General features: G+C 41.4%; 1 protein-coding gene across 2 annotated transcripts; it reads right to left on the reverse strand.

Annotated features, from left to right (window-relative positions):
- Nucleotides 1-22: 22 nt before the first annotated feature.
- On the reverse strand, nucleotides 23-27,030 carry slc35a3a (solute carrier family 35 member A3a). Of its 2 annotated transcripts, none has more exons than XM_055642381.1 (8): nucleotides 26,859-27,030; nucleotides 22,686-22,890; nucleotides 22,080-22,234; nucleotides 20,000-20,122; nucleotides 13,337-13,508; nucleotides 9,360-9,478; nucleotides 5,893-6,026; nucleotides 23-1,768 (listed from the first exon to the last, which is right to left on the reverse strand). In XM_055642381.1, the coding sequence occupies exons 2-8, from the start codon at nucleotides 22,870-22,872 to the stop codon at nucleotides 1,678-1,680; spliced, it is 981 nt and encodes a 326-aa protein (XP_055498356.1). In that variant the 5' UTR covers nucleotides 22,873-22,890; nucleotides 26,859-27,030; the 3' UTR covers nucleotides 23-1,677. The 2 variants fall into 2 exon arrangements, with proteins under 2 accessions (XP_055498356.1, XP_055498355.1); XM_055642380.1 differs by having other exon boundaries at nucleotides 26,864-27,029.
- Between the last annotated feature and the right edge of the window lie 128 nt (nucleotides 27,031-27,158).

Below are 27,158 nucleotides of genomic sequence, written 5' to 3' on the forward strand. Positions count from 1 at the left end.
TTCAAAAATAAGACCAATAAGGTTAAAGTAATCGCTGTATTAATTATTGACAAAGTACAAATTTCATTGAAAAATCTGGAAACATAACCAAGAAGCATTAAATTTAAATCCGATAATTTTTTTCTAGCTTTACGCATCTTTACTCATCACATTAATTATGTGAAACACCATATTTAATTTCTTAACCGCTTGCAATGAAAGCATTTCTCCTTTCCAGACCCAAAAAAATCTCAATATTTGATAAGACAATTCTGATAAATGTTATAATTTGCATTATGTAATAACATTTGAACAATGACGTCTTAGTTGTGGTGGTGGTGGGGCACTGGGTGTTCCAGAAATGTTTACTTCAACAAAATCCCTTTACACGTAATCTTCAACCTACAAACAATGAAAAGCAAATGCTAGAAATCTGATTTAAAAACAGAAAATGCTGGAGAAAAATCAACATGTCAAGAGGCATCTGTGGAAAGAGTTAACATTTCAGGTCAAAGATTTGAGGGCCAAATGATTGTTGTCCTCGAATATCCCTACTGAAATCCAACGTATCTGAATGAAATCCTAGTGCAATTCTTCGTCCCCTATTAAAATACATTAATCAAAGTCAAATATGATCCTTGCAATAGATAAATAAATTTTACATACAAAACACAAGACCAAACTAATACCAAGAAGAAAATCAATGCCACGTAAAGTATATAGTTTAAAGATTCCAGTTTTTTTTATAATATCAAAGAGCACTTGTTGGTGCCATTGCCTACTGAAAGTTGTCATCACACTTAATCAAGAAGTACTGGTCATTTCATAGCAAAAGATCACTGAAATTTTAAGGGTAAGATGCAACATTGTTTTTCTCCTTCACAACATTTAGATAGATTAACCATTTTCTGGTAGATACCATTATACAGACAAAATAAATTATTTTATCCACAACCATAAAACAATTTAAGACAATGCAATACTTATATACCTTATGATGATTAAATAAATCAATTTTGATTTATCATCCCACTTCTGGTATTTTTAAACAATGCCTTTGGGATTAGATTTTGTAGTTTGGTCCATTTAAATCTCCCATAACATAAATATGTTCAGCAGCAGAGATGGCCACGTTGCTTTAATTGAGAGGAAAACTCAGCTTGCTTGGGATTGTCTTGACCCAATTTATAATGGAATTGTAGATATTTAAAAGGTTTTAGTCTAAATTACTGTAGCTACGTGAATGCCAGATTATTGGACACCTATCCCATATGTACATATATTTTTAAAAGTTGTCTTATTTTAAATAATGATTCAAACAATCGCCTTCAATTTACTTTAAAACAGCTTGTCAAAAACATCCCCAATCACCAGCACACCTCTAATTAATAACCTTGATTGCACATTTCAGAGATTTATTACTGCCACCGAGTCCAAGTGTGATCTCTTTAGCTACTTATGTGTTTACTATGTAATGCTTTGTATTTAACCATCGATATTTCAAAAGTTGAAAGAGCCATTCATTATTCTACTCATTCATTATTTCCCACTTTTGTCCATTTAGTTATAATGGCCAGCAATTGACTTCATGCCAACTCCGAAAACACATGTAGGATAGTTAAGTGCTTCAAGTGCTAGCGTTTATAGACACTTGAGCAAGTTTTATACACGCAAATGAAGCTTTCTGCTGTCTCTGTATCATGCTCTGCTTAGATCTGTGGTGTCCTTGGGTTCATATCCATACAGAAACGTTGCAACTATCACCAAGAAGGTCCCGAAGAAAAAGACGCTAAAACAGAAAAACAGAAATCAGTTAAAAAGCAGCTTTCAATTGACAAACCTACAGCATATCAAATTAACAATGTAACAAATCAATTTAGACAAATTAACAATGGAAATTTACAATGCATTTCCTATTAATTAAATTATTAAATTATAAAATTTCATTATGAGATTTTGAATTGAGATCAGGAGATATTTTCCCATCGTTCATTGCATTTAACTTCTATGTGTAGGACAAATTTCTCACCAATTTAAATCACCCTTCAATATAGTCCATTTCAGAAATCAAGTTGCACTTAGAAATCGGATTTGAAATTTGAAGGAAAAAAATGTGGAATCAATATGTGGGACTCTGAAGGTTGTGGAAGTGGCTCTTTAAGGCATCAAAATTATTTGTAATTAAGAAATTCTTATTAAATAATTTCTTTGTTTTAGTGGGGACTGTCCCAGTATCTTATGTCTCTCTTGCTTTAGAAGAATTCCCATTGCCAGCATAGTTTTGTTGAACATAAGCAAAACATTTTGTTTTGCTTTAATCTACATTGTGCACTTGTGGGCTGGGTGGGAGATGCAAATGAAAGGATCCAACAAATGCTTTGAATGGAGTAAATATCTTGACCATTTCTAACACAAATTCTATTGGCTCTTTTGTGGCTTAAACTGTCTATACATAAGTGAAGTAGGCATTTAAACCCCAATACTCTCTAGTTTTCTTTTTAATTAAATAAATCCCCATAAAGGACAGAAAATGTTGGAGTGACTCAGCAAGTCAGATAGCATCTCTGGAGAACATGGATATGTAATGTTTCAGATCTCAACCTGAAACTTCATCTGTCATGTTCTCCAGAGATGCTGCCAACCTGCTAAGTTACTCCAGCACTATGTGTCATTTTGTGTATTAATCAGCATTTACAATTGTTTCTACAAATAAATCCCCATGCCTGATTTATGTTTCTGAAAATGTATCCAATTCAAATTCTATCTGCAGTTTGTCGAGCTTTTAGATGGCTATAAGTACCTAATTTCAACCATAGAAATCTTTGAAGGAATGTTTTGGACTGAAAATGTAATTGAGTACCTTGGTGTTGAATTTCTCTTCATTTTTGAAAATTATATCAACATAATACAGGAAAAATTGAGCAGTGGTGAAAAAGATCAGGTCGTTTTCAACTGCAAGTGAGCTACATCCAAAAAAAATCACCTGGTTTGCTAACACTCAAAAAAACTGAATTCATTTTCTAAAGTGCACAGAACCGTTCTCAATGTTAATTCAAATCAAAAATACTTGCTGGCAACTTCGACATTATGGCCATTAGGGCAATAAAAATTCACCCTAATGAAAGATCCAAATCGCTATCCAAAAATTTGAGATAAGGAATAAAATTTGCTCTTAGAGGATTAATCGGTGGCAAAAAAATTAAAACAGATTTTTATTTTTATGAAACCCCCCCTAAAATTGGAATATATTCCATTATTGGGAAGCAATAAGATTTGGCCATGAGATTTACACATTTTTGGGTGAGCAGTCACAACTGAGCTCCCCCTCTTCCATGCTTGCTCCAATTCAAGGACACGTGAACAGATATCTCAGAGTGCAGTGCTACCATGCTCTTCATCTCCGATGAATTTGCTCCGACAAGCTGTATTGTGAAGCGATACAGTAGCCAAGGCCAGGTCTTGATCGGGCTCCTTAAAGTATTCCCTCAGACTTTGCTGTACTTCTAAAAGTCAATGCACTTCAACCTATTGCTCCCTGAACTCCATCTGCACCACTTTTCCTCAATGAACCCTGATCCTTGAATCCCATCTTTTTCCCCTGATATCCCCATTTCCTAAACACTTTCCTAATCCACAAGTCTTAGTGCATCAGTTCTGTTTGTTGTAACATGTACTGAGGTACATGTTTCTACAAAAGCTTCTGGTCAGAGAAATTGATTGGCAGAATGAAGAGCACATTCTGAAAAGTCTGTTTGTAAGTCTACCGACTGGAGAGGGTGAGGCAAAGCCACTTAGCTGTGACTACCCACCCAAAGTACATTGTGATGTCATATCCAAAACTTATTGCCTTATAGTACTGAGTGAATACAAATAAAAATTGATAAATGTGTGTTTCTTTAGCACAAGACATCCATTCCCAAGTCTAATGTTGGCCTCAGATGTTAAATATCAGTGATGTGTCACTTTGCCATTGTCGACAAATGTCTTAATTTAAGGGCAGCACAGTGGCACAGAGATGCTGCCCAGGTTCGATCCTGACTACGGGTGCTGTCTCTACGGAGTTTCTACATTTTCCCTGTGACCGTGTGGGTTTTCTCCAGGTGCTCTGGTTTCCTCCCACACTCCAAAGGGGTACAGTTGGTTAATTGTCCCTGGTGTGTAGGATAGTGTTAATGTACGGGGTGATAGCTGGTCAGCATGGACTCGGTAGGTCGATAGGCCAGTTTCAGTGCTGAAAATCTAAAGTCTAAAGTAAAAAGAAGGAAAGCATTTTGCAGGAAAGCCTCTAGTTAACAGGACCTCTCTGGTTTATGTGTTTATGTGTTACATAAAAAGGTGGTAGTACAGTTTTCTACAAACACAACCTCTGTAACAGGGGGATTTACCTGTACTAAGAAACTTATTTGTGAAACATTAATTAAACCACTACATGGTTTGATATGTCTTTTTTTTCTTTACAGTAATTGTATATGATGGAGAATGAACAGACACCATTATTGAAAATGCTTATTTTGACAATAAACCTATTTGCTGGTCTTAATAGTTCCAATTTTGTTTTACACCCAGGAATATTTGAATGAAATGTGATATTTTAATGTAATGTTCCCTGATTATACTGGCTTCATTGTTGTACTGATAATGCTAGGAATTTTAGTGGAGCTTGAAGCTGAACTTAATCATTGTGTTTCGGGTTCAATTTCCTAAATGTAACCAAATCAAACACTTAAGTAATTTCTTGCATCTTCCAACAGTGCACTGTACAGCTTTATATCTCTTTATGTGGTTTGTTTCAGCCATGCAGGATACTTTTATAAACTGAATTACAATTGGTAGATATTTAAAAAAAATCTAAACTTTTCAATGTAGTCGTATTGCAGGTTATCTGAAAAGCTGCAAAATCTGACCAGTGACTTCTTCAACATAGAAGTATAGACTCAGCGTGGGATCAGGTTAATTAATGCCAGACAAGTGGATCTTAACACTGCATTTGACTTAAAACTTTAAAAACTATATAAAATGCAAGTTAACCAGTTAACTCAGACTGCTTTGATTTGCCTGAAGGCAACTGGCTGTGAATCAACTGAGCTGTCCTGAATACAGTAATTGTGAGCAAGGAATACAGTTCCCATTTGTAATTTGCGCATTAATTAAAAAGCCACTAACCTATAAAAGTGCTCTCTCCTTGCCTGGCAGACCACAGCTGCAGTATGCACCATATAAAGGACACCTAGTCCAGGATTCCACTCCCTACATTCCTTGATATTACCTTGTAAACCATCAACCATTGTTGGTTTTGCAAAATGGGGTTGGGGAGGGGGGGGGGGGGCAGCGAAACCAGAAGAACGCTGCAAGTTCCTGTCCAAAGAACGCATTGTCCTCAAATGGAAATATGTTTCTTTATCATAGTTACATTAACATTCCACAAGCCCTTGCCTTACTGCACTGAGGACTGCAGCAATCAAGCCTTCAGTTTGCCAACAATGCCAACATCCTAAGCATTAATAAAAAGTATTTTGAGGTTGGCAGGTCACCTTGTTGTGTTGGCTCATGTTAGTTACATTAGTCTATAGGATAAAATTGCTCTAAAAACATTGGTATAAAATCTTTACAATTAGATTGATATGTGCACAACTCAGGATACTTCTAATAAAAGTCTAAAAAAAAATTATAATTAACAAATATGATGGGAAATTGAGAGCAACTTCAAATATCGATCTTTGTAGTACCTCGGAAATAATATGCAGCTTTATCAAAGACTTAAACACAACTAAGTGGCACAAAGCATACTTTAAATTCAATACAGAATGTTACATTGAAATTTATATAAGTTATATGTTTTCTTTAAAATTGAAAAGTAAATGGATAAAAATGCCACACGAAATAGAAAGTATTTTTTTCCTTTTTTCACAGTACCTGGTGGGCACAAAGTCTTGTAACCAAAAGAAAGATATCAACGTTGAAAGAATAATGGATAACGATGTCGCAAATCCTTTCAAGATGTTGTCTGCATATTTGATGACCGCTGCAATTACTAGACCACCAAGAGCCTGATCAAAAAGTATAAAGAAATATTGAAGAGAGAAACATGAAAAAATAATTGTATTTTTAGGAATTACAGCAATCCTTGTTAAGCAAGTAACTTAATATAATGAATTACTTTGAAATTACTCCGTTTGAAGAAGGGTACCGACCCGAAACAATACTCAGATGCTGCTTGATCTGCCGAGTTACTCCACCATTGTGTCTATTTTTGCTATAAACTAGCATCTGCAGTTCCTTTTTATTGAAAGTAAATTACTCTCTCAATAAGCTCCAGCAGCACTACGAAACGCAAATAAATGAAAGCACGAAAGTAACATGTTCTAGCAACTCCATAATACCAGCAATTAATTTTCTTGAATTCAAATTTATTTGCCGTATGCAGCAAAACCTGTCCTTAAATGCCAGTTACCAGAGAACACTGGGTCTGTTATATACTTTAGCACTGCAGCAATTTTCAGAATTAGGCTGCTCCGAGGGGCCTCATAACAGTCCAGGAGCTTAAATGAATACAGCTTTCAGGGTAACTCACAGCCTCTTCTTGAACTGATGTCACTGTGGTAGCTGAAATGTAGGTTTCTGAGACAGAATGGAAGCAGGTCACTGGCAATGCAATGAATTTCTACGGGGCAGGTTTTGTTTCAAGATTGAGTGAAGGATGCCTAATTTGGCCTTGTGTAATATAATGGACAGTGTGTTCGCTGCAAGTAATGCAGGTCCCCTTCCTTCCTGCGCTCGGAGACATTTGGGGTCTTCGAGGCCCATGAGAAACTGGTAGTTCATTGGGTTATGCAACACAGAAGTAGGCTCTTTGGCCCACCTTGTACATGGCGAACATGTTGGCATTCCGCACTAGATCCATTTGCCTGCATTTATAGAGCCCATATCCCTCTAAACCCATAGTCCACATATCCATTAAAAAGTCTTTGGGAAGCAGTAATTGTATCCGTTTCTATGGCTTTTCCTGGCAGAAAATTCAATTTATGGAATGAGTGGGGAAAAAAATCACTTAATTCTCTCTTGAATCTCTCACCTCAGCCTATGCTCTCTAGTTTTTGAATTCTCTACACTGAGAAAAAGACTTTATCCGTGCCCCCCATGATTTTGTGCTTTAATAACTCCACTCTCAAGCCTCCTAAGCTCCAATGAAAAAAGTCCCAGCCTATCCAAATTCTCCCTAGAATTCAAGCCTGCAAATCCAGGTAACATCCCAATGAATCTTTTCTGCACCCTTTCCAACTTAATGGCATCCTTCCTATAGCTTGCCGACTAGAACTGCACACACTGACGACTTGTGCAGTTACATCATGATGTCCCAACTTTTGTACTCAATACTCTTCCCAATGAAGGCAAGTGTTCCAAATGCCCTCTTCACCAATCTATCCACCTGATGTACTACTTTAAGGGAACCATGTACCTGCACTCATAGATCTTTCTGGTCTACAATACTCTCCAGGGCTCGACCATTTATTGTGCAAGTCCTGCCCAGGTTTTACATGGCAAAGTGTAACTCCTCACACTGGTCAGAGATAAATTCCATTTGCCATTCCTTTACCCACATTCCTAACTGATTTAGACTATGTTGTAAACTTATATATCCTTCTTCACTGGCCCACTAAATTTATCACCAATTTTGGTGTAATCGACAATTTTACTAAAATCATTAACTACAATGTTATCTACATTAACAATTTGGTAACAGGCAACAGTGAATCCAGCATCAAATCCTGCTGTACACCGTTGGCCTCGGGCCTCTAATAGAAAAATAACCCTCCAAAGCTACCAGTAGACTCCTTCTTACAAGACGGTTGTCTAGCTCTCCTTGGATTCCATGTGATCTAACCTTCCAGGCTAGCAACCCATGGTAGCAGACCTTGTAAAAGGCCTTGCTAAAGCTCACATAGACAATGCCCACTGCCCTGCCCTCCATCAATCATCTTAGTGACCGCTTAAAAAAAGGTTAGATTCATGAGACACAATTTTCCACGTTCAATGCCATACTGACTATCAGTCCTTGCATAGCCAAATGCTGGCGTATCCTATTCCTCAGAATGCTCTCCAACAGTTTTTCCACCACTGACTACAAGCCGGTGAGTCAATGCAAATATCTGCAAGAGCCTCTGTAATTTCCTCCCTAGCTTCATACGAGGTCCAAGGATGCACTTGGTCATGCCCTGTTGATTTAGCCACCTTCATGTGTTTTAAATCTCCCAATACCTCCTTTTTGGCAATTCATAAATGATCCAAGACATCGCAACTCCTATGGCTCAATTCCTTCATTTCCATATTATTCTCCTCATAAAAACTGGTGAGAAATATTAATTAAATATCTCCCTCGTGTCTCGTGGCTATACACAAAAACAACCCTGATGAACATTCAGGAGACCTTTTCTTTCCTTTGCAACCCTTTTACTCATAATATACCCGTAATAATTGAGGATTTTCTTTATCTTGCCTTCCAGGTCAATTCCTGCCTTCTTTTAGTTCTGATTGTCTTCTTAAGTTTACTCTTACACTTCTTGTACTTAAAGGAGTTTGCTTGATCCAGATTTCCTAAATATGATGTGCACTTCCTTTTTCTTGACTAGAGCCTTAACATCACTTGTCAACCAGGGTTCCCTAAACTTGCCCGCCTTGTCCTTCACTCCGACAGGAACATGCTGCCCCTTTACTCTTGCCATCTCACTGCTGAAAGCCTCACACCTGCCCGCCGTTCACTTACCTGCAAGCAGACTCTCCCGATCAACCTACAAGTTCCTGCTTAATGCTTCTAAAATTGATCTTGCAAATGTTTAGGACCAGAACTTGTGGGTCTGTCCTACCCTTCTCCATAGTTACATTAAAACAAATGGAATTATTTTCACTGAACCCAAACTGCTCCCCAAATGACACTTCACACAAGGCCCAAATTCATTGTCAAGAAGCACTAATTAAATAAAGAAGAAATAGCACTGAATGGCAAGGCTCCTCCACACGGTAGAAATTGGTTTACTTCTACTGTATCCCTGTGTTTAGATTTGTACTAAAAAAATCAAAGGCAATTAAGTTTAATTCGCTCCATGTTTATCAACCATCATATCCACTGAGGAGCGGAACCAAGAAGGTGCATGTGCATGCATTGGTGCTCTGGGTAACAATTGAGGGAGGGATGGTAACTGGATTGGTATTGGTATTGGATACCGAGGCAAAACATTATTGCAATTGTTCCATATTAAACGTAGGAGAAACCAAAATATAGTGCGTACCTTTGAAATACGGGTCCATGGCACACCAAGCTATCACGGCATTATATAAATACTGAAAACGTTGTAGATTTTTACATTCCCATCTTTACTTCCTACCTGCAGAATAACAACGATCCAAGTGAATTTGTTGTAGCCTTGGAAAACTCCGTGATCTGCTACTCGCTGCCCATCATATACATATACACCCATCATTCCAAAAACGCTTCCAAACAAACCTGGAGATAAAATTTCTGCTTAGTTACTTTTCTGCTGTTATTTAAGTATTTTTATATTTTTTCCGCTGATTTTACATAGGATATAAAACAGCACAGTAAAATAACTTTTGAATTTGAAATCATTCAATAGTGATCAAGATTCAAGAATAACTTCTTCCCAACCATCAGACTCTTGAACGCTACACAACACTGACTGATGAACTATGGACTATCTCGGGTTGCACTACAGACTTCAGGCATTTTTTTTTACACAGGTTTTGGGATTATTAATTTATTGTATTTGTTTTGTTTGTAATATATTATCTACGTGCACTGTGTTCCAGATCTGAAAAGTTGCTGCAGGTAAAAATGTCATTGTTCTGCTATCGTGGAAATGACAATTGAATACACTTGACTTGACTTGAAATTTGAAAGCTTACATCAATTAAAAACTTGATGAAAGATCAACATACTGTATTAAAAAAGAATATCCAACTTTGTAAACCGTATAAACTAGAATATTACATAGGATGCAGGATATGGAAATATGCCATCCATTCCAACCAGTCCACACTGGCTTTTTGTCCCATCCATGCATCCACGTTTTTCTTAATCTAAATCTCTCAGAATAAATGTCTAACCCCTTCCTTCTCCCTCGATTGTCTAGCTTCATCTGTTCACTTAAACAATTTCCCAGTGGTAACACGCTGATAATTCACACCACTCTTCGAGAAGGTTCTTCCAATTTCCACTGGAATTCTCATTAGATTGAAATAGAACATAGCACAGTACAGCTATGTTCTGTACAAGGACATAATGTTTGTGCTGAACATGATGCCTAGACCATCAGTTATCTACCTACACACGGCCCATCCCCTTCCATATCCATATGCCTCTCCAAAAGTCTTTTAAATCCCAGTTTTAAATGTAAGTTTCATCAAGGATACCTGTCACCCTGGCCATTTCCTTTACTCTCTTCTACCTTCTGGGTGAAGATACAGGAGCTTGAAAGCTCAAATGTCCAGGTTTAAGAATGGCATCTTCCCCATTGCTATCAGACTCCAGAACAAATCACCTCTTTCACACACCTTTTCCCTGATATTTTTGCACTGGTCTTGTATTTATCATTACTAAACACTATATACACTGAGCTGTGTGCGAGCAGGAATTTCATAGCACCCTGGTGTATATGCTAATAACCTAATCTCTCTGATGCGTTGTATGTGCATTGCCACATAGCCAGTACTTGCATGTGTGTATATTTCAGTACTATATCCATTTTTTTAAAATAACAAACCATTTTGCAACCTTTTCTGCAGCAAAGTGAGGGAAATGTTAATATCATAGCTTAACTTACTGATTTCTATTAAAAGCGATGAGCCAATTTTTATTAATTTAATTGCTAAAAGGTGGAAAATTTTGATAATTTTGAAAATTACACAGAGTACTTTGGGTGATCTGAAAAGTACTGGGTACATTTTTATCATTTCTTGTGACATGGTCTCAATTGCTTTGGCAACAATTTTATTTATTTTTGTTGGTAGTAGAAGAATGAGTCTATTCATAATCAAGATGTTCAGCTACTTGGACTATCACCAACTATGAATGTCTCATTGCACTAAAATATTTGGAAGCAAATCTTATATCACAGAATTTTTATTCTGGTGGTTTTCTTTTTAACAGTGGATTCATCTTCTTTGGAATCTTTTGTTGGTTTGTGAATGTTCATTCCAAAATTAACAGAGTTGGTTATCAAGCATATATTTTTTAAGCATGCTGTGCTCAAATTGGCTACTTTTTTTTCTGTATTACAACTGTGGATTTACTTCAAAATGACCTTGTTACCAATAATATTTTTTTGTAGCAGAGATTAAAATGGGATACATGACAAGTCTGAAATTTGTTTGGTTACTTTTCGCTTTACAGAGGAATGCCAGATTTTTACACACTAAATTGGCATGACCTATTATTCAGATTGTGACATTACATTTTTGCTGCTATGGTGTAGTTGAATATCAACAAAATGTCACACACTTGCCCTACCCCTAATTCCTCCAAATAAACTTGTTAAGCTCTCGCACCTACTTTCTATGTTAGGGAAGTCCAGGACAAGGTGTCACAGCTTAAGGATAAGGGGGAAATCCTTTAAAACCGAGATGTGAAGAACTTTTTTCACACAGAGAGTGGTGAATCTCTGGAACTCTCTGCCACAGAGGGTAATTGAGGCCAGTTCATTGGCTATATTTAAGAGGGAGTTAGATGTGGCCCTTGTGGCTAAGGGGATCAGGGGGTATGGAGAGAAGGCAGGTACGGGATACTGAGTTGGATGATCAGCCATGATCATATTGAATGGCGGTGCAGGCTCGAAGGGCCGAATGGCCTACTCCTGCACCTAATTTCTATGTTTCTATGTTTATCATGGAGTTAAGTGGTGAACCCATTTCCAAACAATCCTTGTGTAATGTGCCTGAACAAACTTCATCATGAAAAAGTTTTATCATTTGTCAAATCCTTCTTGTTTTCTTGAATGAATTGAAGTCTTAGTGCGACCCAACATTACAAACATGTAATAAATAACAGAATCATATTACTAGCTTTTGGCTAAGATGACCAACTATAGTTAATTTTATAACTTTGCACCTCCAAGTTCAACTTCACTACATTAAAGGAGTATGTCACCTATGACGTATATTTTATCTTTTTTGATTAGTCATGTTCTAGGGTCCTTAATGTACTGTAAAAGGTCATTGCATCAGTACTAGCTCTCCAGATGAGCTATCCCATCAATGCCCTAGACAATGTGCAATTATTTAATCTACACTCCCCTAGAAAATGTGCAGGGGCGCTCTCTGTAGAGAGTTTGTACATTATCCCCATGACCTGCGTGGGTTTTCTCCAGTTTTACCCCCACATTCCAAGACGTACAGCTTTTGCAGGTTAAACATGTAAGGGGAATGAAATAAATAGTAGGGACATGACTAGTACACAAAGTAAAGACAGAATACAATTCAAAACACAATATGAGGCAATTAATGCACAGATGAAAAGGGAGGGGGACGTGGGGCTAAGGATAGGCAGAGGTGAAGAGATGGGTCTTGAGGCGGGACTGGAAGATGGTGAGGGACACGGAATTGCAGATCAGTTGGGGGAGGGAGTTCCAGAGCCTGGGAGCTGCCCTGAAGAAGGCTATCCCCAAAACTGTGGAAGTTGGACTTGTGGATGGAGAGGAGACCGGCTGATGTGGATCTGAGGGACCGTGAGGGTTGGGGGGGGGGAGAGGAGGTCAGTGAGATATGGGGGGGCAGATGGTGGAGGGCTTTGTAGGTGAGGATCAGGATTTTGTAGGTGATCCAGTGGGAGATGGGAAGCCAGTGAAGTTGTTTGAGGACTGGAGTGATGTGATGCCAGGATTTGGTGTGGGTGATGAGTCGGGCGGCTGCGTTCTGGACCAGTTGAAGTCGGTTGATGTAGGTGGAGCTGATGCCCAGGAGAAGTGAGTTGCAATAGTCCAGTCGGGGGGAGATGAAGGCATGGATGAGTCTTTCAGCAGCGGCAGATAGCAGGCAGAGGGGAGGTGCATATCCATAGGAACAACATCACACCGATTAAAGACAGCCTGGGGTTTAGTTTTAGGACCAGGATGCAATTCTACTTGGTGCATTTTCTCTGCAGAGCAAAATAATATTTAATTGATAGTAAATAGACAGGCACCAATGTTCACCTTCACGAAGGCATGCCAAACACCACTGATAGAACCAGTCTGCTATTTAGATGATCGTGCATTGATATATCGGGAACATCCTCTAATGGCACAATTATCACTTAACATTTCATAATTGGAATTACCGGTGAGAATATAATAAGAATAATTTTACTCACCTAATTGAATGTTTCTAATCCAAACTGATTGTTTTGTCCCTTTCAAGATTTTCTCAAAGTAAACTCCTGCAAACCCACTGGAAAAACAAGCACTGAGCACCGCTATCAAGCCTATAAATTGAGAACCTGCAGATATCTCTTTTTTCGGATCCTCTGGCGTGTCCGTTGGCCACTAAAACAAAATAGGCATTTTTAAGCATGTTAATGTAATTCAGTATTGTTAAAAGATGATTATGCCCAAATATATACTACAGCAAATAAGATTTTAAAAGGTTGAGCCTGGTTCTGCTGCACTCTAGCACAATATAGTAGCAGGTTCATGCCCTTATATGCAACCCAAGAATAATCAAGTCGAGCACTTCCATAAAATACTTGACGAAGGCTGAATGGCTGTAGGCTGTGGAATGGATTACAGCTGGTCGCCAGGTTATGGCAGGGTTCTGTTCCTGAGAATAAGTCATGACACAAACCACTTGCAAGTTGAAAATGTGGGCATGATCCAAATTCCCACATGGCAGAAGATGCCTGCAGCAGATAGCAAATCAATACTGTTGGTCTTCTAAATACTCACTCATGTACACAGGCTGTACGTAAAGCAGGCGCTCGTTAGATAGGAGGACCAGTAGTTGTGGCGCCAGCAATGGCTGCCTCGCCAACAGTCTGTCTGCCCATCCCTTCTCTGTTGTTTTAGAGTATGTGTTAAATGTATGTTTTAGTGTTCGTTAGCTTGTTTTACATGGGGGGGTGGGGGGTTGGTGGAAACTTTTTTTTAATCTCTTACCTCGACGGAGATGTGATTTTTTCCTGTATCGTATCTCCGTCCACACTGCCGCCTAACATTGTTGAGCTGGCGATCCCTTTGCCAGGGATCGACCTCTGAGCCTGCGGACTTAACATCGTGGAGCTCGCAGTCATTGGTTAGAGACCGACTTCGGGAGCTCCACTCCGCAGGAGCTTCGACCGCCCCAAAGCGGGAGCTTCGATAGCCCCTACTGCGGATGGTTCGACTGCCCCGACCACGGGAGAAAAATGAGGGAAGAAGATTAGATTATATTGCCTTCCATCACAGTGAGGAATGTGGGGAATCCGCTGCTGTGGATGTTTATGCTAACTTTTATGTAGTTGTTGTTGCTTTTTTAAAATATGGCTGTATGATAATACGAATGTCACTGTACCTTAATTGGTACACATGACAATAACAGACCTGTGAAACTTTATAAATGTTAAAGAATGATAAGGAGCTAATTAATGTTCTCATATCCTAAACAATCTTTTTGCCTCAAGCTTGTTTTTGCTGCATTTGGTTAGTCATGCTTCTGTTTAAAGAAATTTCCTGTTAATATAAATCTTCACATTTTGTTACCACAGTGATCATGCGACATATTTTAGTTGTAAACTCAGTTGGGAGATCCTGAGATAAGGAAGCAAATTCTTTACATATTGGACTGCTTAAAAATTACAGTTGGAATCAGATATTACAAAAATGTACTTATAGTTACACATTTACATCCTGACCCGAGAAGAAAAAAGACTAAGCTCCACAAATGACGGAGTACGTGCAGAAGGAAAAGGATGTATTTTAAAATACCAGATTCGGGTAACTTACACTCAAGGCTCTGCAAGACAATTAAAAAAAAAAAAAATCTTTTAAAAACATTTTTTATTTTTTTTTATTTTTTTTAAAAGAGTCCTGTAATTAGGACAAATATTTGTTTAGAAATCAGAAAGTCTGTAGAGCTAATCAAATGTTTATGATCTTTCACGAGCACCAACCGAATAAAAATATTTAAACAATTTTGAGAATTTTAGTGTGTAAGAAGGAACTGCAGATGCTGGTTTAAACCAAAGATAGACAGAAAAAGCTGGAGTAACTCAACGGGACATGCAGGATCTCTGGGGAGAAGGAATGGACGACGTTTCGGGTCGAGACCCTTCGTCAATCATAATGCTCTACCCACCAATTCCACTGCACACTCAAAGGAATGTACAAGAAGGATACAATCAGATTCCATAGTAATTTTCAAAGAGCAATGGTTTGGGAACAGCAATAAGGGTTGTACTATCTAACAGTTCTTTAAAGAGCTGACAGAGACACAAGTAGTTTAATAATTCTAATTTTAAACTAAACGATGGTAACAATACAGCCATGTTTGATGATATTCAGCAATTTGCAGGGTTTTTGAAGATTTCCACTCAACTATTCCAAATTATTATTGGACCTGCTCTTATTCCCTCTTTTCACCAGAACAAGGATTTGGATCATACTTGTCCTTACTTTCCAGACCATTGAATACATTAGAAAAAAATGGAGCGGAAGATCAGTGCCTGTGAACAGGCTGTGATCTCACCTTCCTTGCTCTCGGAAATGCTCAAAGATTTGTGATCAGCTACGGGAAGCAGGCCCTGGACACATGGAAGCAGGAGGCGTGAAGTGGAAAGTCTAAAGGGCCTGTCCCACAAGCATGCGGCTAGTGCGACGTAACGTGGTCGCTTTAGCCGTACGGCCTCGTGGGGCCGGTCCAACTTTGATCGCCGGTGCCGTATGGAGTTGTGTGGAGCTGGTCCCGACATCGCCGAAAAACTGACACTGTCCAAAAATTCCGCGCTGCAACGGCCTGCTGGCCCGCAGCCGCATTGATGCCGTACGCACCGCCTCGACGGGCGTGCGCAGCTTCTCAACGCTGTATGCAGCGTCTTGACGCCGGACGTCACGCGCGGACTTCCTGCGAACTTCCTGCGGACTTCACGTCAAATTGTACACGATCACTCGACCTCTGCACAGCCCCCACTTCCGGTTTGGTCGTGCTTGCCGCAGGCAGTCGCATGCTCGTGGGACAGGGCCTTTAGTGTTGGCGCTGGAGGCTCTAGAGAAGACAGGGGATTGCAATGATCAAATGCCATTGGAGGTCCCACAGAAGATGAAGTGCAGATTGGGCATGGGCTGCAGCATGGCCTGTCTCAACATTGTTTAGGGTCCGGCCCACCACAATGGTGTAATCTGCAAACTTGTAGATGGAGTTGCAGCAGAATTTGGCTGCACATTCGTGACTATATACAAAATGAGAACGAATCAATGTAGGGCAGCAGTACTGAGAATTATTGTGGAGAATGCAATGTCACCTATCCTCACTGATTGTAGTCTATGGGTCAGAAGGTCGAGGATCCAGTGGCAGAGAGAGGTGCTAGCTCCTCGGCCCAGGAGTTTGGATGGACTTATGGTATTGAAGGCAGAGCTCTAACCATTAAATAGAAGATGTAAGGAATGGTAGATGCTGGAATCATGATCAACAAAAAGTGCTGGAGTAGCTCAGCGGGTCAGGCAGCACCTATGGAGGGAATGGACAGACAACGTTTGGCATCGGTTCCTTCTTTACAAAGGTGCTGTAATATTGATCATATCCCCCTCACCCTCATCTACCTATAATTTGTCAGGTTTTGTCCACCCCCACCTCTTTCAGCTTTCTTCCCCCCTCCTGAAGGGTCCCAACCTGAAAAGTTGCCTATCCATTCCCTCCACAAATGCTGCCTGACCCGCTGAGTTCAGCACATTGTGCGTCAATAAATAGGATTCTGACGTAGGTGTCTTATTATCGAGATGTTCCAGGGATGAGTGTATGGTCAGGGAGATGGTGTTTGCTATGCACCCGTTGCGATGGTTAGCACAATGTAGTGATTCAAGGTTGTCTGGAAGGTTGGAGATAATGTACACCATCACAAGTCTCTTGAAGCGCCTAATGATAGTGAATGTCAGAGTTACCGGAAAGCAGTCATTAATATCTTGTTTTATTTTGGCATCAGGGTGGTAATGGTCCTCCAGGGGACCTCAGAAAACTACAAGATATATGATAGAGAACATACCGACTGGTTCAGCAACTCAAATGCTCAAGAACAAATGAGATGACAGAGTGGTAGACACTGCCTGGTCTATCAGATACTGATCTCCTCACCATCAAAGGGATCTTTAGGAGGTGATGCCTCAAAAAGGCAGCCAATATCATCAAAATACCCACACCACCATGGTCACACTCACATTTAGCCCCAACCACCAGGAAGAAGGTGCAGGAGCCTGAAAACCATCACTACCGGATTCAAGAACAGCTTCTTAGCAGCAACTATCAGGTTCCTGAAAACCACATAACACTGAGCTCAGCAACTACCACTTTCTGTCATTGTTCCTGAGCATTCGAATTGCTGAACCGGATGGTGATGCAACCTGTCAGTATATACCTGTAGAAGTTTGTCGACATATCAATTCTCCTCAATCTTCTAAGGAAGTAGAGCACTGATGAGCTTTCTTTTTGATTACATCAATGTGCAGGGATCTGAACGTATCTACAGAGATATATTCAGGAACTTGAACCAGACGATTCTCTCCACCGTCATCCTATCAATGCAGTCAGGTTTGTAAATCCTTGGCTTTCCCCTCCTGAAGTCAACAATCAGCTCCTTGGTCTTGCTGACATTGAGAGCAAGATTATTGTTCTGGCACCATTCAATCATATTTTTAATCTCCCTCCCATTTGCTGATTCATCATTAGCCATTATTCATGCAACAACAGTGGCATCGATGGTGAATTTAAACGTGGCATTGGAATAATGTCTGGCTACACAGAAATGGGTATAGAGAGTGTAGGAGTTAAGAGACACGGCACATAACCTTGAAGTTCTACTGTGCTGATGGTTAGCGAGGAAGAAGTACTGTTGCCAATTAATTGCGATTGTAGTCTGCCGGTGAGAAAGTCAAAGATCCAATTGCTAAGCTGAGCAGAAACAGAGTTCCCCGAATTTGATAATAAGTTTGGAAGGGATGATGGTGTTGAACATCGAAGAACAGCCTTATATACATGTCCCTTATTGTCTAAGTGATCCAGTGCAGAGTGCAGAGCCAGCGAGATTGCTGATCTATTGTGATGATAGGCAAATTATAATGGATCCAGACCTCTCAACTAAGATTGGAGATGATACCAATCTCTCATAGTACTTCATCACCACAGACATTAGCGCCACGGGTCTGTAGTCATTGAAGCATGCCACCTCATCCTTCGTGGGCACCATTACTATAAAGCTTTAAAGCAAGTGGGAACATTGGAACATAGCAATGAGAGGTGGAATATGTACCTCTACCAAGGGACATCCTTGACCGTATGATAATATCTACAGAACACTTACCTCTAGAACTGGTAAGTAAAATGTACAAATCAAAGCAAGAATTCTTGTCCTAACAGCTCATTTTACTCTGGCATTTCATCAGTCTATACAATCTCACCCATGCCCATTGAATGGGCTCGTGATCTTGATGTACAACTTTAACTTTCTGCTCAAACAGCTACAGTGCCCTCCATAATGTTTGGGACAAAGACCCGTCATTTATTTATTTATCCGGAAGTGGCGGCGCTGCCCTGGCAGCAGCGGCTCGCCTGCAGTCCGTTTGTTTTTACTTTTTTGTGTTGGTTTTTTTTCGTTTTGTCTAGTTAAGTTTTTGGTTTTTAGGTTGTGTTTATGTGGGGGGGGGTTGAAACGGGGCTTGCTGTCTCTCCCTTCGGGGGAATGCGACTTTTTTGTCGTATCCCCCTTCTCTCCCTCCGTCTGCGCTGAGGCCTCGAGACTCCGGAGGCAGCCAGTCAGGACTTGCCCTGGGCTCGCTCCCGTGAGGGCGGTCCGGCTCGGGGCTGGAACGGCGCTCCCGTGAGGGGCTGTGACGCTCCCGTGAGGGCGGCCTGGCGCGGGGCTGAGACTCTCCCTTGAGGGGCTGTGACGCTCCCGTCGGGCTGGAACGGTGCTGGAACGGTGCTCCGCTGGAATGGAGGGCGGCAGCTTCGACCACCCCGGGCCGCGGTGTTTGAGCCGGCCCGTTTGCGGGGATCGGTGAGCCGCAGGACTGTTTGTACCATCGCCCGGTGGGGTATCGCCGCAGCGCAGAGGGAGAAGAGGAGGGAAGAGACTGCAGCCCTAAGATTTTTGCCTCCACCACAGTGAGGAGGTGCTTGGAGGACTCACTGTGGTGGATGTTAATTTGTGTTTATTGTTGTTTATTATTGTATTATTGTATGTATGACTGCAGGCACGAAATTTTGTTCAGACCGTAAGGTCTGAATGACAATAAAGGTAATTCTAATTCTAATTCTATTTGCCTCTGTACTCCACAATTTGAGATTTGTATTAGAAAAAAAAAAATCACATGTGGTTAAAGTGCATTGTCAGATTTTAATAAAGGCCATTTTTACACATTTTGGTTCAGTCTTTCCATCACATTTTTTCCAAAGGTGATGGAAAGACTGGAGGAAAGACTAGGTGCTGAGAGCTCTCTTACACCTGCATTAAGGAGGCAATTAAACACACCTGAGCGATTACAAGCATTATAGAGGGCACTGTATACACGTTTGTGTTTTGTCGTAAACTAGACCAAATAAGAGTAAGCTTGAAATTAAGGTTGCAGCTCTTCATAAAATTGGCATTTCCATACTACATATGGTTTTAGAACAAATTCAGTAAACTTTAAATCTGCATGTCTTTTAAAATTAATATTCAAAATCTAGTGGAAAACATTAGAGAAAAATTACATCCTTAGAACATCAATTGTTGCTAAAAATCCATGGTTCCAAATTAAAATTTTAGAATTAGTTACAAACTTTCTTCAAAACCCTTTGATCTCATTACTCATACCTGTACAAGTGCAACTCCGGCCATTAACGTCAAGAGGGAGAGCCATTGATAAACACCAAGGTTTTTTCCAAGCATAGTCACAGAAAACAAAGCTGTTGTGAGCACCTTAAGCTGGTAAGTAACCTATACGAGAGAAAAACATGTAACAGTGGATATATTTCCAGTATTTACAAATACAATCTACACTCGCATTCATTATTCAAACATCGTCTATGGCTCCACCCATATTACAATAAATAAAGCTGTATATACATGGATAATTGAATTAATTTTAATAAATCATTTTACTAATCATTCCTTAATCCCCAATTCCCTATAAAGCCTAAATAGTACCATGCTTCTTTAAAAGCTTCATTTGGGGTTGCACTTTGTACAGAAAATCTACTAAAATTCTGCAGAATTCCACGATTTCTGACAACTCTTACATTTAAAAATTATCTTCTTTGTAACTTCTCATAACTGTGGCTTCTTCACCACTCAACTTCCTCCAACCATACAAACTTCATTTTTCTACATGCTTGGTTTTAAAGTACAGGTGCACAACCTTTTATCCGAAAGCCTTGGGACCAGACACTTGTCGGATTTTGGACATTTTCGGATTTCCGAATGGAAGATTTTTAGCGTAGATTAGGAAGGTAGCGCGGGCGGCTTGAAAAGTCTGGAGCGGCTGCCTCCTCCCCGGAGATCGGGGAATCATTGTAAATCATTGCATAAATGTTAGTCAGTTAGTTTGGAGGGATTTTATGTGGTGGTGGGGTGGGGGAAACTTTGATTCTTAGTCCCCTACCTGGTCGGCGACTCCCAACATCGCGGAGCTGGGGGCTCCGTCCGGCCGTGGGCGGCGCCGGTTGGAGCTCCGACCCCGGCAACTCTACCCCTGGCTGCGAAGCGCTCCAAAGCCCGCAGCCCCAGCTCCGCGAATGTTGGGAGTCGGCGGCTCCAGCGCTGCGGAGCTTACCGCACGGCGACCCGGTAAGGCATTGCCCGCTCCCCGCTGGTATCCCAGCGCTGCGACGCCGCCGACTCCCAACATTCGCGGAGCTGGGGCTGCGGGCGTCCGGCCGCGGGCGGCGGTGGATTTGGAGCGCCTCGCAGCCAGGGGTAGAGTTGCCGGGGTCGGAGCTACAACCGGCGCCGCCCGCGGCCGGACACCCGCAGCCCCAGCTGGGAGTTGGGAGGCGGCGGCCACAGCGCTGCGGAGCTTACTGCACGACGACCCAGTAAGGCATTGACCGCTCCCCGCCTCTCCGACCAGGTAGGGGACTAAGAATTAAAGTTTACCTCTTCACCCCCCCCTTCACATAAAAGCCCTCCAAACTAACTGACTAACATTTAAGCAATGATTTACAGATGTTTAAGTGTCTCCCCGGTCTCCGGGGAGGAGGCAGCCGCTACAGTAGTACAGACCTGGGTTGATCGTGGGTCATTTCGGGTCAAGTTTGGCGCCAAACGCGAGCTTTGGTGTGCAGACGACATCCTGGAAAAATGGCCGGTTTTCGGAGTTTTTCGGTTTCCGGAACACCGGATAAAAGGTTGTGCACCTGTACTTAATTATAGTTGCCCAAGGTCTTACCTGTAGAATTCCTTCCATAAATCTGTCTCTCGCTCACCCCTCATTCTCTCCGCCCCCTCTCTCTTTCTCTCCACCCTCCCCTTCTTGGGAGGCCATCCAGAGAATTACCTTGATTCGTTCATATTATCTTCTGTGGCGACACTAACATTTGTTTCTTTTTGCTATTAATTACCTTGCAATGGTTTACTAGCATAAAATTATTGTACAAATACTAGACGTTGTTGCTGAATACTTTTTACAACTCCTATATATATAACACACCTTGAAAGTTCCATTGCTTACCATCACTCGCTCCAATTATTTCATTTGCTTTCAATTCAAATTTGAATCGCATAAGCTAATTTGTTATAATTTATTTATTTTTGAAAGATGCATCCCCATAGGATTTTATCAAATGTCATTAAGAAAAACAATACAAAATATTTTCATTCACAAGACATGCTTTCATATACCTCCAACAGTGCACAGTGCAGGATCACAAGAGTAGAAAAGGAGCTAATATTGTACCTGATACGTTGCTGCATCTAAATTAGATAATGCTACATAAAGGAGGTTGTTCTGAAGGGTGTAGATTCCAGAAGGAATGGCAAGTTTTAATGTCTCCATTGGTTTGTTAATAATTTCATCTTGTAATACTCTATTTAATTCCTTAAGACTATAACCTAAAAGTGAGAAAACAGCACAAAATTAGTCTTGTTTATACTATGACATAGAGACACAATTATTGTTTAAACAATTTATAAAACTGAAGTTAATGATTATGGTAATGTTGAAATTCTAGAAGCAGTAAAAAGTAGTAAAACAGAAACAAAAATAATGAATTTCTATTTACTTATTAAAAGATAGTGAATGAAGTGGAGAAAGTGTTGCAAGTGAAGGGTACAGGAAAACAGTTCACGTTTCACTGCTCAACACATTTCATATGAAACTCAGCTTTTCTACTCACCGATCTCCAAAAGCTCTATATTGGGATAGGTGACACTCACCGAAAACCCGAAGGCATCCATCAAAGGTACATCAGCATTTACCGATGAGATTCCATTGTTTCATCTCATGTCCAATGCTTCATGAAATACAGCAAATTTAAACAAGTATACTAAATAGTGTACGTACTAGAATCCTTATAAACTAATAGTAGACATGCTACAATCTTCATCATCTCAGCAATGACAACTGCAGTTGATGCCAGATAACGGGGTCCTTCTTCTTTGAAAGTACGTGAGTAACGCATGGTTAAAACGAGACTGGTCGTCTGAAATACTAAAATTCCTAGCGAAATGTATTTCAAATTGGACTCCATACTTTAACGCTCACTTTCCTGCAAAGTTAAAGGGAAACATTAATTCAAACAGTAATTATGTTTAACTTTGGACAAGAATAATTTTTAAAAGCCTTCTAAACTGTTAGATGCCTCTATTAAGAGGTCTCAAATTAGACTGGGGAGAGCAAATTTTTCAATAATGTTAGTTCTGCTAAGGAAGGGTATTTAGTCAATTACATTCCTAAATTATGTCTTCAAATTCATTGCAGGTAGAGCTAGGTGCATGGTTTGATATTTGGCCGCAGGCAGAAACAATGGGTGTGGTGGGGGTAACCTGGTTAAAAGAGAGGGAAAGGGAAGACCCATCACGACTTGGGTTCCCTGAGGTAGGTAGGAGGGAGGGGGGGAGGGGGGGAGGGGGGGGAGGGGTGGGAGGAAAAGCAGTTGGACCCAGCAGAGTCAGGCCACGTGGTGTTGGAGTCTGCAGTGGAGGCTGTGGGTCTGGTGCTGAGCCTGGAACTCAGGTGAGGCGATGGCTCCCGCCCGCTGGTTGGCGGTGGAGAGGGGAGGCGAGGCGGAGTTGCTGGTGACATTTCGCATCAATTACCCGTCATCAGGACTGGAAAAGCAAGTAAAGAGGTTTTCAATTACAAACAAAGTACATGGGTGTGGAGAATAATTATTGTGTGTATAACAGGGTGGGAACTAAGATTTGATCAGATAACAATTGCTTTCAGTACTTTCAAAAAGAGGAAATAAATGCTAGTTGGACACGCCACCCCCCCCCCCCCCCCCCCCCCCCCCCCCCCCCGCATCCTTCACCAGCCGGTTATGCAGGCGGGGGACAGGGCAAGCGGGGGGGGAGCACTGTCTGAGTGAAATTCACACAGTGCAAAGCCAATGTGATACAGACACACACCACGATGAACAGGAAGGTTGGCGCTGTAATTAAGACAGTGAAAGCACAGTGTATGGGAAGGGTCACTTGAGTCCTTTAAAAGAGGGGGGGGGGGGGGGGGGGTGGAAGAGGGGGTGGGGCGAAGGAGTGGAGACGACTTTTAAGAAGCCAGAGATACACGGCTGTGAAGCTCGGCGGACATTAACGTAACCGGTCGGTTATCCTTGCTTCTGAAAACTACGGTTTACGTTTTTCCCCCCCCAATGAGCCAATGAAATTCACCGGTCAGCACCGGCTACAACTTACGAGAACCTACGACAACCTTCGACCTCCTGGCGACCCACTAACACAGCACCTACGGCACGAGAATTCTCGTTATTCTCCATGGCGGCTTCATTCTGGACCAGAATGAGGCCGCGACTAATTCCGAGAACGCAGGAACTATTCACGACCATGAAGGCGACTCCCCGGCACCACCTACGCACATGTGGCAACCGCATAGTCTCCCGTAGTCGCCTAAAAAAATCGCCTAAGTGAAACAGGCCCATTACAGCGCCAGAGACCCGGCTTCAATCCTGACTACGAGTGCGGTCTGTATGGAGTTTGTATGTTCTCCCTATGACGGGCTGGGTTTCCCCCGGGTGCTCCGGTTTCCTCCCACACTCCAAATACGTATAGGTTTGCAGGTTAATTGGTGGGAAGGGACACCCAAACCACCCCCCTCCCCAGGTACTTTCCCCTGCAACCGCATGTCCCTAATCCTCCTCTCACGACTCTGTCCAAGGACCCCAACAGTCTTTTCAGGTGAGGCAGAGGTTCACTTGCACCTCCTCCAACCTCATCTACTGTATCCACTGTTCCAGGTGTGGAATCCTATATATCAGCGAGACCAAGCGCAGGCTCGTCGATCGATTTGCTGAACACCTCCGCTCAGTCCGCCTAATCCTACCTGATTTCCCAGTTATAAACACTAACTCCCTCTCTCAATCCCACTCTGACCTTTCTGTTCTGGGCCCCCTCCATTGACAGAGTGAGGCCCAGTGCAAATTGGTGGAACAGCACCTCATACCTAGCTTGGGCAGCTTACACCCGAGCGGAATGAATATCGACTTCTCCAACTTCAAGTAACCGTTGCTCTCCTTCTCTCTCCATCGTTCCCCCTTCCTGGTTCTCCGACCAGTCTGACTGTCCCCGATTACATTCTCAATATTTATTGTTATATGAACAAAGATTTCCATTAACAGATAGAAGAATGCCGCAAAATTATTGAAATTTAAAACTTCTACCAATAACTTTTAAACACGACTTTCCAACCAATTGTAGCATAAAGTGCTCCATAGTTATCTCACATATGACAAAGTAACAACGGAATTTAGGTTAATTGCCTTGTTAATTGACAATAAATGCAGGCGAGACATTAAAATGTAACAACAAAATCATCAATGCGATTTATGTTTCACAGCTAATTCTTATTGCATCACATTTAATTTAGGACATTTAATATGTACAAAGAATAAACATATGATAATTTCCAAGTACTCAAACAGGATACGGTATCCTATTCAATTACGACAACAAAATAAATTCACTATATTATCAAAATAGCCACGCAATCAAAGAAAAACGCCTATAGTGAACCCCAAATCCTCTTGTTCTACAGGTTATAATCCAATTGATCCGTAACTGTTTTCACTCGATGCAGCAGCCTATTTATTGTCCTCTCCAGACCTCTGATGGCTCCAGATTACATGCGATGTTCACTGCACCACTATATTGTAAACTCTGGCTCTTCTACCCAAATCTACAATGTACCGATTCGATCTCCAGAAATCAGAGGACAAAAATCTACCAATAACTCTTGTGCACTATAAACGCAATGCTACACTGGCAGAGATTCGAGAAAATAACACAAACAAAGCCACCATCTGAAGGGCAGGAATATTATCCCAAGTGCATTGGCCAATCAATGTTAAAAAAACATTTGATCGATTTGTTATCAATGCTTGCAAGACCTTGCTGCACACAAGTAAGGTTGTCATGTTTCCCTACTCTATAGAGATTAGGATATTATCAACTGTAATGGCATTTGTGATGCCTTAGGTAATGAAATGGATTGAGGTTCTCCAATGCAAGAGGCTCTGGAGAGAAGATTTATAAGAATGAAACCAGAATATACATTGTACATGACATTATTGAGGCAGCATTTCAAGTATTGCGTTCAGTTTGGTCACCCTGTGATACGAAGGATGTTGTTAAACTGGATAGAGTGCCGAGAGGATTTACAAGATTGTTGCCACGACTTGAGAGCCTGTGCTATATGGAAAGGTTAGGTATACAAGGGCTTTTATTCCTTGGAGTGCAGGAGGCTGAGGGGTGATTTTATAGTGGTGTATGAAATCATCAAGAGGATGGATAAGTTGAATGCACAGTATTTTATCCGGGGCAGGGGAATCAAGGACCCGGGGACATAAGTTTACAGTGAGAGGGAAAAATAGGGATCCTAAGGGCAGCTTTTTCACTCAGAGGGTGGTATTTGGAATGAGCTGTCAGCAGGTACTCTAACAACATTCGTCAGGTGAATGGAGAGGTAGATTTAGAGGGTTATGGGATAAACGCAGGCAGTGGGACTAGCGTAGATGGGGCATCTTGGTTGGCATGGGCAAGTTAGGTCGAAGGGCTCTCTCTTTCTCTCCGTCTGCCCACAATAGGATGAACAGAACAGGGTTTTTTTGTCTTCTCATACAGGCTAAAAGATGACTTCTTAGGATGTCTTCGAAATTATGAAGAGTTGGTAAAGTGAGAATATTTCCAATTGTGGGGAACATATAAAACATAATCACCAAGAAACGGAATAAAGAATTGAGAAAATTAACAGTAGAAAAAGACTTAAGTGAGCAATATCCCAATACACTGAAGGTGCCGCAGACCAAGTGGGAGAGGGAAGAGAGGGGGACGAGAAACAGAGGGAATACGCTGGAGACAGTAGGAAAGGATCAGAGACGCCAGTGTAACTTGGTAGATCTTTCTGTGATGATGCATTTTGTAGTGCTGTTGTGGCTCAGCAACATTTTGTTCGCTTAATAATACAACCGAGAGACAGAAAGATTGACGGTGAACGCAGGAGTACTTTACGTGAAGAAGCGAGGTCGGCCTGCTGGGATCACACTGAAGACAGATACTAAACGCTGGAATAACTCGGCGGGACAGGCAGCATCTCTGGAGAGAAGGAATAGGTGCGATTTCGGGACGAGAACCTTCCCTAGACTGATCGCACCTCCATTGGGGTTTGCAGCGCGACACACACCTAGCCTGCAGGGCCGGGTCGGGCCACCGCGCATGCGCACCCCCCCCCCCCCCGCACAGTACCATGGGGATTGTAGTTGTCGTGGTCGAATGCGAGTTCAAGGCGCATGCGCTTCCACCGCAA

The sequence above is a fragment of the Leucoraja erinacea genome, chromosome 10 (assembly GCF_028641065.1).
Source record: "Leucoraja erinacea ecotype New England chromosome 10, Leri_hhj_1, whole genome shotgun sequence".
NCBI classification, from domain to species: Eukaryota; Metazoa; Chordata; class Chondrichthyes; order Rajiformes; family Rajidae; genus Leucoraja; species Leucoraja erinaceus.

Coding starts and splice junctions, on each gene's coding strand:
- slc35a3a (XM_055642381.1), bottom strand. CDS start 22,872: ATGGAGTCCAATTTGAAATACATTTCGCTAGGAATTTTAGTATTTCAG. Junction 13,509..19,999: donor CCGGAGTTGCACTTGTACAG/GTATGAGTAATG, acceptor ATTTTGTTTTAG/TGGCCAACGGACACGCCAGA. Junction 1,769..5,892: donor CAAGACTTTGTGCCCACCAG/GTACTGTGAAAA, acceptor TTTCTGTTTTAG/CGTCTTTTTCTTCGGGACCT.